Source organism: Punica granatum, chromosome 2 (genome assembly GCF_007655135.1).
Source record: "Punica granatum isolate Tunisia-2019 chromosome 2, ASM765513v2, whole genome shotgun sequence".
Taxonomy (NCBI): domain Eukaryota; kingdom Viridiplantae; phylum Streptophyta; class Magnoliopsida; order Myrtales; family Lythraceae; genus Punica; species Punica granatum.
The window spans coordinates 30,721,372-30,730,743 of record NC_045128.1 but is presented as its reverse complement, the minus strand read 5'-3'; the positions used below and the strand labels follow the sequence as shown (position 1 = coordinate 30,730,743).

The following is a 9,372-nucleotide window of genomic DNA, read 5'->3' as shown; positions in this document are numbered from 1 at the left end:
TCAACTCTCGATACATACCTCGTACGGTTAATTCGCGTTTGACCCATGATGTTGTTGGAAAAATGATCAGACATCGAATGTGTTTAGTTAGTTAGCTTCAAATTAGGTTTCGTTTTCAACCTTCTGTTTTATGTTTTCTAATAAATAAAAATTTCCTGGAAAACGGCAAATTATTATGAATGAAACCACATGAGGAATTAAACAGTGCTAGGCTCCTAGCGTACCCCTTATCTTTGGTTATTATCATTTTTCTTTTATTTGTTAAATTTCTCATCCTTTTATTCTCTCTCTCTACATTCCTACTATTTCTTACAGAAGAAACTACCTCATCGTTTCTCCATTTGTTTCCTCAAACAAAAACAGTTCATATATGCTTGCTTGTGGGCATGACCCCACCCATATGAAGAGGGACTGGTTATGGGTCTGGAAAATTGAGACCATCCCAAGAATTCCCCCATCATGCTCTTTTTGTCATGATCCTGAAGAAACAGTTTCGCATACCCTCCGGGAATGCCCGGCTGCGATGGATTTTTGGTCTAGACTGGGGATTCCTAATTTTCCAAGAAGTGTACTTTTCGGGGACATTCTAAGGTGCAATCATCGGAAGTGATGACATGGTGTACTCAAGTAATTTATTAAAGGTCTAAGTAAAAAACTATCTTAAAATCCTTGTGATTTACTAGTGTCGTAAATATTCTTCGAAACCGTGCATTTTACTTCAAATGTAAGTAATTTACTTACATGTAACTTACTCGAAAAATACGCGTAACTTACTCGAAAATAGTGTAATTTACTTAATATTGATATACTTTACCACAAAATTTAAGCAATTTACTTGTATGCATTTTGCAACCACTTTTAAAGTGACTGTACCTTAAACTTTCCTACTTTTGCTCTTTCCATTGATGGGGGTTCAAGATTAATTTTGATGCTTCTGAATCCCACTTTATGAGCATCCCTTGGAAGATTGTCTTCCCATATGCTATTTGGTTTCTCTGGGAACAGAGAAACCAATTCATTTTTTAAGGCAAACCTCCCCATCAACGACATTGGAAGATTGTCTTCCTCTGTTGTGTAGCCTGCAGCTCGGTCCCTAGACACAGTTAATATTCACCGGGAACCTCCACCCTAGAAATGGTTCAAACTCAACACGGACGGCTCGGCTTTTGGTTCTCCGGGAAGAGCAGGCTCAGGTAGAGTACTGCAGAACTGTCATGGGGCCTGGATCGGGGGGATTCAGCCGACATCTTGGTGTCTGCAGCACTTTTGGCTTGAGTGTTGGGCTCTCCGAGATGGCCTCCTCATGGCAAAGGAGTTGGGCATCCAATTCCTCTTCGTGGAGTTGGACGCCAAGGTAATTTGCGATTTATTTATGAACTCAATCTCTGAAAATCTTCCGCTAATGCCTCTCATTTCCGATTGCAGGAGGATCATACCGTTCTTCGCTGGTTTTAGGATGCGGCACATCTACTGAGAGGCTAACATGGTGGCAGATGGCTTAGCTAGACTTGCTAGGGATGACTCTATGTACTCCCAAGACATCATTTTATTTCGATTCGGCTCCCCCTGAGGCTTCTATCTCTTTTTTGGCTGATCGGGTATTTCATATGCCCGATGCATTTGTACTAAGCCGGGCAATTTTGCCGGAAATATAAATGTTCCTTTTCTACCCATAAGAAAAAAAAAAAAAAGATGAGATGGGACGATCATACAGAATTAGATATTTTTCGAATTATTATAATTTTTATATTCTCTCATCTTTTATATTCTATACATGATCAATTAATATTTTTGTAGTGTTTGTATACTTTACGTTGCATATATTGATTTTAACACATTTATGTGTGAAACTTACAGTTTATTCTAATTCTAGGATAACATAGTTGCTTCCAAATACAATAAAATATTTTTAATGATTACTTTCAATTTTATAAGATAATCAACTAATGAAATTAGATTAATTTTGAATGGTTCAATAAATATTTTACAACTAACAATCTCTTAGATAGAGTGCATTATACTTTTAGTCGATTGTTTCCATATTAACCATATTTCTTTTGATACTCAGACAAAATTGATCACACATCTTTAAATAATTAATATAATAGCATCCTTACGTCAAATAATTTAAATTTTATTTTCTTTATATTACAATAAGTTAATATATTATAACGATTTTAATCTTATAACAAAAATTAAGTTATCCAAACAATATATAATATATAAAAGTTGAAGCGTAAAATGTGAAAGTTTCAATTGATAATTCTTAACTCATGCTCAATTACTCGAATCAATCTATTTAATAACTCTCACCTCCACGTTAATTTAACATATCAATCCATTGTGTCATATTCAATGTATTTTGGTTATTCATCTATATTTTTATATTGATATACAATTAATTTTTCGAAAGTTTAAAAATATTCTAGATAATTCAAAAGAACTTTTCGAGGTGACATTTTCGAATTCAATGTGCCAAATACTCTGTATATACAAAATGAAAATTCATTTCTTTTCATCATTTTTCTATTCAATATAATTTTTCCTATACTCTAACTCATGGACAATATTTCACATATTTCGCAGCACCAGCGTACATTACAATTTTTTTTTCTTTTCTATAACGAGTGGTGTCCGGACTTAATCAATCCTAACAACCCACATGAATTCCACAAAAGCACATGAGACAGCTTGTCTGATCATTTATGCCAACTCTATTGGATTTATATTTACAAAATTATGAAATCTCTATACATATATCGTCTGTATTTCCTTATGGCTAGATTTCCTATGTATTTGCCATCATGAATTTATTTTTTTTTTTACATTTTGTTTTATTATCTATAATTCATGTACTTTTAAAATACAATTATTATCTTTACATCTATATTCATTTATAGGTCATATATATATATATATATATATATAAGTGTTGAAGAAAAAAATTGGTGACGTGAGTAACGTGCAACAGGCATGCCAAAAACGTTTGGTCTCGAGATTGTGTAAGTGCGCCAAACTGACTTCTACACAAAACGACTAGTTTGGGACATTTCAACGCGAAAGGATTTAGAATGAAAAAAAAAAAGTGAGGGGTGCAGAAATTTAACTTCAGCGCTGAAAATAAAGTGCAAGTAAGTAGAATTATGCTGGAAGAAATTAATTGCATTCAACTGAAAAGAAATACAAAGGAAATTGACTGTCTAAGCAACTGAAATAGGCAAATAGAATTGAAAGAGTTTTGAGGGACCACTGGAGTGAATTAGAGGCTAGAAACTAAGGAACATAAAGAAGCACTTTTGCTGAGGAGCTGCTCGGTCCCACGTATTGTATGCCGATTAGGGCCAAGTAAGCCGATTCGCCCCAATCAGTTTTACCAATTCAGCCTCAATTACACATAATCTCAAAAAATCCAAAATTGAGTGTCAATAATAAAGTTAATTATCTAATTTTAATCACATAATAATTGACAAAAATTTACTTGTGCAACGCGGAGGAATCAACTAGTTAAATACTTATTTATTAATATACTTATTTGCCACTTAACTCTTTTAATATTTTCAAAAATTATTTTAATAAAATTGTTGCATCGATAACGGATCATTTATTCGTATAGAAGTCAATTTTACTTATATAAACACGGATATGGATGGATTGGATTTACGGCACCTGACGATAGTCATCAAATACACTCCCCGAAGTTGATCTTCGACTGCATAAAGACACTCATCCCGATCCGTGTAATCACAAGCGATCACATTGCACTAATTCGAACCCAAGTTGTGTTGCCATGTCCCAGTCCGGCTCGTCATCTACCTCATTGAACCATTCCCAAATTTCCATCTTTTTACTTCTGGCCAAAAAAAAAACCCCATTTTCTTTTACCAATATTAAAGTACCAATTATGATAATAATATTAATTATACAATATTAAAAAGGAAAAAAAAATACACTTTTGGTCATTAACTTTTCGCGCTTTTATCATTTTCATCCTAAATCTCTTTTTTTTTTACATTCTCGTCCTCAACCTTTAATTTTTTTTGCTACTTTAGTCCTACCATTCATTTTTCCATTAAAATTCTTTTGTCCAAAAATAATTTTTGAAACTTTTAAAAAAATATAAAGAAAAGAAAAAAATTGAAAAAAAAAAAACCAGGACTGCTAACAGCCGCTCTCGCTGGCCTCCCCCCCAAACCAAAAGGAGGTCGGTGGCAGAGTCAGCTCGAGTCCTCGTATAAGTTTCTTTTTGCTTTTTTATTTTTTTATTCGTTTTTTTTATAGTTTTTGTTTTTTTAATTTCAAAATTATAAAAATTCCTAATTTTTTAACTGAAAAATAGATGGCGGGATTAAACTGTCAAAAAAAATCGAAAGGTAAAGGTCGAGAATGACAAGAAAAGGGTTTATGACAAAAATGATAAGAACGCAAAAGGGTTTTTTTTTAGTAAATAGGCAATTTCGTCCCTGACTTTCGCAAGTTGTATCAATTTCGTTCCTGACTTATTTTTTGCATCAATTTCGTCCTCGACTTTGCACGGTTACATCAATTTAGTCCCTGACTTTGCATAGTTATATCAATTTAGTCCATGACTTTCGCAACACTAGTACCTGAGTTTTGGTGTTATATTAGATCGATCCTCGGTTACATTAATCTAGTCCTGGTGATTAAGGGACAGACGGCGTTACTGCTCCGTTAATTTGTTCAGGGACTGAATTGATGTAACGATTGGGCAAATTGATGTAACCCCAAAATTAAATGATATTCGTTACATCAATTCAGTCCCTCTCTTTCCTCTATGTTCACTCTTCATCGTTTTCCTCTTCCCTCTCCATTGTTCATCGTCCCCAGACCTGTCCTCTCTTTCGACCCAACGAGATCCGCCCCGACCTCGCCCTCTCCTTCGACCACCCTTAACCCCCACCGAGGCCGCCCTCGTCCCAAACAAGGATGTCGTAGATGGAGGCCTCCCAGTAGATGGACTTCTCAGGGATGTTCGGGGGGATGTTGAGAGGACCCAAAATGGGAATTCATGGATTTTTACTGGGAATCAAAGAATCAAAGGATAGAGCAATCAGAATTGGATGGATTGAGGGTCGAAATTGCAATTGAAGACATCAACAGAGATTAAAGCGTGTCAATTGAGCCTCTCAAAATTGCTGGGCGTCATAAGCACGAATAACACTGGACAAACTATTGGGCCAATTTCGGGAGAGCGTTTCTATCTCCACAGAATTCCGATTTATGTATTCTAGGTGTTTGTGGAAACCTCAAACAACAGGCTACAATTTAGAATCGAATGGAAGTGAAAAATATGGAGAAAATAGGTCGAAAAAACTAGCTCGAATTCTCTGTTTTTCATGTCCATAGCCGATTTTAAAATGCGATATTTTTCAAATGACTCAATCAAACTCGGTTCTGTTAGATCCTATAGCATCCTACTGATCTAAGCAATGAAATTATATAGCAATTCCGATCAAATAACATAGCTACGATGATATGCCATTAACGAATTTTCAAACTTTCTTTCTCTAGAACCTAACGAATTACACCTCAGCTTCCGGAGTTGAGGGTCAACCCGTCGCCCACCGCCCCAAAATCAGTCAGATTGAAGGCAGTCGCCCTCAGCCTTGAGAATGGTCGGGCCGCAACAAGTGAGATTTGTGTCAAAGAAGAAGAATGAGAAGGAGAAGAGGAAGAAGAAGAATAGTAAATGGAGATATGGGTTTAAAAAAAATCAGGGACTAAATTGATATAGCAAATGGGTGGAAGTTTAGTTAGATCTGTCAAAAAATGGTCTAGGGACTAATTTGATGTAGCACGATGACCAAATTGATGTAACATTTTATACCGTTTAATACCGTAACCATTAAAACTTAACGATATGACCAAATTGATGTGGTAGAGAACCAAATTGATGTCGCATTGGGATCAGATCGATGCATCCAGCCCAAAAAAGGACCAAATTGATGCAACTGTACCACTAACTAATGTAATTGCGTAAAGTCATGGACTAAATTGATGTAACCGTGCAACGTGGATGACCAATTTGATGTAACCTTCAAGTTAGCTTCTAAATTGATGCAAATGTGCAACGTCAAGGACGGAATTGATACAAATGTGCAAAGTCGAGAACGAAATTGATGTAAAAAATAAGTCAGTAACGAAATTGATGCAATGTGTGAAAGTCAATGACGAAATTATCTATTTACTCTTTATATATATATATATATATATATATATATATATATATATGAATTCCAGCTTCCGAAAACTCAAAATGTCTCCGGACTAATTCAGTCTAATCGCATGGTCCACCTAGGAGACACGCCTTCATCAGCGGAACCCGCGTTGGTAACGACCGTGTCCGTATTCCTCTTCCTGTCTTATCCCCTGTGAAAATTTGATCTGAAGGGGCCTCTGGACTCTGTCTCAGCTCACAATCTCAACGTCAAGGGGCTTGCTTGAAGCTCGGGACTTGCTCGGTCGGTAAGCACTCACCTTCATCACTTTCCGATATCCAGCGACTCCCCATTTCTCTTTTCATGTTTAATTTCTTGGCGGAATCCTCAACCGGGCAGGAGTCGGTGATTCTGATTGACTTCTCGGAAGCATCAGTTCTTGATGTGAACAGCTGAAAAATCGCTACTTTCTATGATTACAGGGCGCAATTGAGTCCGGAAATGGAAGGCGTTAAAGAGCAAGAACGCGTTGAGGGAGACGCCCCGATGGATTGTGACAAGCCCATGCCTTCGCCCCAGGAAGAGGTTCCCGTTTTCTGCCCTAATTCGTTGCTCATTCGGTTGAATGCTTCAATTGACCGTTGGAGATCCTCTAATTGTGTGTCTTCTCCGTATAACAGAGAGTTTTTGTTGACAAACGGCGGGGTGAAGTTTTGGTGAATTGTGGGTTATATATCTCTTGCCGGGGTGTTGTTGTTGACTTGTGCTTCTGAATTATCTTATTTTCGAGTATCTCTGGCTCATAAAATGAAGATATGAAATAATTGATTGAATCGACCTCTAGAAGCTAGGTAGAAGATGCTAGCTTTGCGACTGATGAATAACTTTGGAAAAAGGTTTCTGCTTTTAGAATGATGCTTAATTTCAAGGAGACAGTAGAGGGGATTCAGATTTGGATATGGAATGGAAGAAGGAAGTGGAAGTTGGGATTGTATGTCGCACTCCACGATGGAGCTTAGTTGGAAGAACTTTTTATCATTGATCCTTATATGTGTAGACTGCTGATCAAGTTATGGAGGAAAGACACTGAGCCAAACCCAACTAATTTCAGGAAGGAAGAATTCTTTCGTTATTGTGATTAGCATGCACGCAACTGGGATAGGTGTCCAATTGTAAAACACCGATTTCTCCTGCTGAGACCTAAGTTAGATTTCTCAGGATATTTTCTTATGAAGTATTCTTATTCTTATATAATCTAAAGCTGCCTCCGGCTTAGGCAGGTGGCCCGAGAAACAGATGTCAACAGCTTGGCCACTTCCTGGACAATATATAAGAATCGAACTTGAGGTCCCCTCAGTGATTATACAGATTCCTGCTGTGATAAGAAATTGGTTCATCCGTGTGATCTCGCTAAAGAGAGAGCCATTCTCATTAGTAACAGTCTAGCTGCTAAATTCCGTCTGCCTTTCTTGAACTTTGTTGTTCACTGTCCAGATTCTTGGCCAATACCGAGACAAGAACTCGTAGATCTTTCTGTTTATTCAATACATTGCAATGTTTAATGCAGGAGGCTGCAGTAAAGAAGAAGTACGGAGGAATCATGCCCAAAAAACCACCTCTTATTTCCAAGGTGATATATAATCTTTCAGCCAATTGTTTTAACTATAAAATAAATGCTAGCTTTCATAAAGGCCTTGTGTACATAACATGCATCCTCTGTTGTCAGGACCATGAGCGGGCCTACTTCGATTCTGCTGATTGGGCATTGGGGAAGGTGTGGTTCTCACTACATAATAGTTCCGGTGTTTAAAAATCTTACATTGTGCTTTGTGCATCAATCATATTTACTGAATGTGGTTCAAATAATTGCAGCAAGGCGTAGAGAAGCCCAAAGGACCTCTTGAAGCCCTTCGCCCCAAATTGCAGGTATCTTATGTTTAGCTTTCTTTGTCAGGTTAAAGTTGAGATTTTATCTGTGCCTGTTTGGTTCACCATTGAATGAGGTGCTTGGTGTTATGACTTTGGGATTGCATTAATCGAGCCTAGCTAGACGATCTTCTACCCCTTGCTTATATTCTTTCTCAATCATTTTCTCATAGCCTCTTAGGTAAAATCTAATTTAGGTGAATGCTATTCTGCTGCAAAGTAACATTGCAATGCCATCCAAATATTGTCTTATATGAACCCTAAAAAAATAATTTAAATGTTAAAGAACGTGCCCTGTTTGGTTTCAAAGTAAAATTTTAAAATCTTACTTTAATTTAATTTTATCCACAACAAAACAAAATAACTCATATAAAATCAAATGGTGGATCCCATTTATACCACTCTTTTTCAAAATCAAAATCAAATAACTCATACAAAGTCAAAAGGTGGACCACATACATAACCATTTATACCACTATTTTTCAAAATCAAAATCTGATTTTAAAATGTTACTTACAAACCAAACGCAACATTAAATTTCACGCTGTAACATTTAAAACTTACAATGTGCTTCATAGACGTGTTTATATATGTTAATGAAAACTGGTCTGCGGTCCCGTGTTTGTTACAGCCAACACAGCAGCAGACAAGATACAGGAAATCTCCTTACGCTCCATCGGATGGTGAAGGTATTGTACTATCGTTGCTTTTATAACTTGCAAGCGTTTCCTCCTTCAAAATCTTTCCAAACTGCCTAGCACGATATTGTTCTTCTTATGTGATCTATAGCAGAGAAGTACGGGAGATGAAAACATATATTCATTGTTACGGAGACTATGATGAAATAAATGTAAGCTAAAATCATATTTATATTTTCATGCAGAAGGGGGACCGGCTCCATCTGAGGACATGCACACTCAGTGAATTCGAGACGCTTTGTTTAGCCCGCACTGTTACTAAGTATAATAGTTGAATGAACAATTTTACATTGTTCCCTTAATTGTGCTGAAGGAATATGTTGTCTTGTTATGCCCCAGAAAACATGAAAAGAAGAAAAGAAACAGATGATCAAAGGAACACAACATTTAAACTGGTTGTTCCGAGATTTTATGGTGGTGAACACATAAATTGTTTCACCTGTGTACCGAGCTTAAAACACTGCTTGAATTTCAGAAAGATGAGATAAACCTCTTGGTGGTTCTGTTATAACAATCGACTGCAGGTTTTTGTGATTGAGGAGAAAAATTTCCAGTTTACGTGTTTCCTCTCT

At 36.6% G+C, this 9,372-nt stretch overlaps 1 protein-coding gene across 4 annotated transcripts; it reads left to right on the top strand.

Moving 5' to 3' along the window:
• The first annotated feature begins 6,261 nt into the window (after positions 1–6,261).
• LOC116197757 lies at positions 6,262–9,334 on the top strand. Of its 4 annotated transcripts, XM_031527994.1 has the most exons (8): positions 6,262–6,348; positions 6,431–6,483; positions 6,659–6,761; positions 7,744–7,806; positions 7,903–7,950; positions 8,049–8,102; positions 8,734–8,791; positions 8,986–9,334. In XM_031527994.1, exons 1-8 carry the CDS (start codon positions 6,304–6,306, stop codon positions 9,024–9,026), a joined length of 465 nt encoding a protein of 154 aa, XP_031383854.1. In that variant the 5' UTR covers positions 6,262–6,303; the 3' UTR covers positions 9,027–9,334. The 4 variants fall into 4 exon arrangements, with proteins under 4 accessions (XP_031383854.1, XP_031383853.1, XP_031383856.1 ...); XM_031527993.1 differs by having other exon boundaries at positions 7,744–7,950; XM_031527996.1 differs by having other exon boundaries at positions 6,340–6,479.
• Positions 9,335–9,372: the final 38 nt, after the last annotated feature.

What these genes read in the sequence shown, in the direction of transcription:
- LOC116197757 (XM_031527993.1), top strand. Translation starts at nt 6,304, where the DNA reads ATGGTCCACCTAGGAGACACGCCTTCATCAGCGGAACCCGCGTTG. An exon ending in TGCCTTCGCCCCAGGAAGAG is followed by an intron (nt 6,762 to 7,743) that starts GTTCCCGTTTTC and finishes TGTTTAATGCAG; the next exon opens with GAGGCTGCAGTAAAGAAGAA. An exon ending in CCCTTCGCCCCAAATTGCAG is followed by an intron (nt 8,103 to 8,733) that starts GTATCTTATGTT and finishes TGTTTGTTACAG; the next exon opens with CCAACACAGCAGCAGACAAG.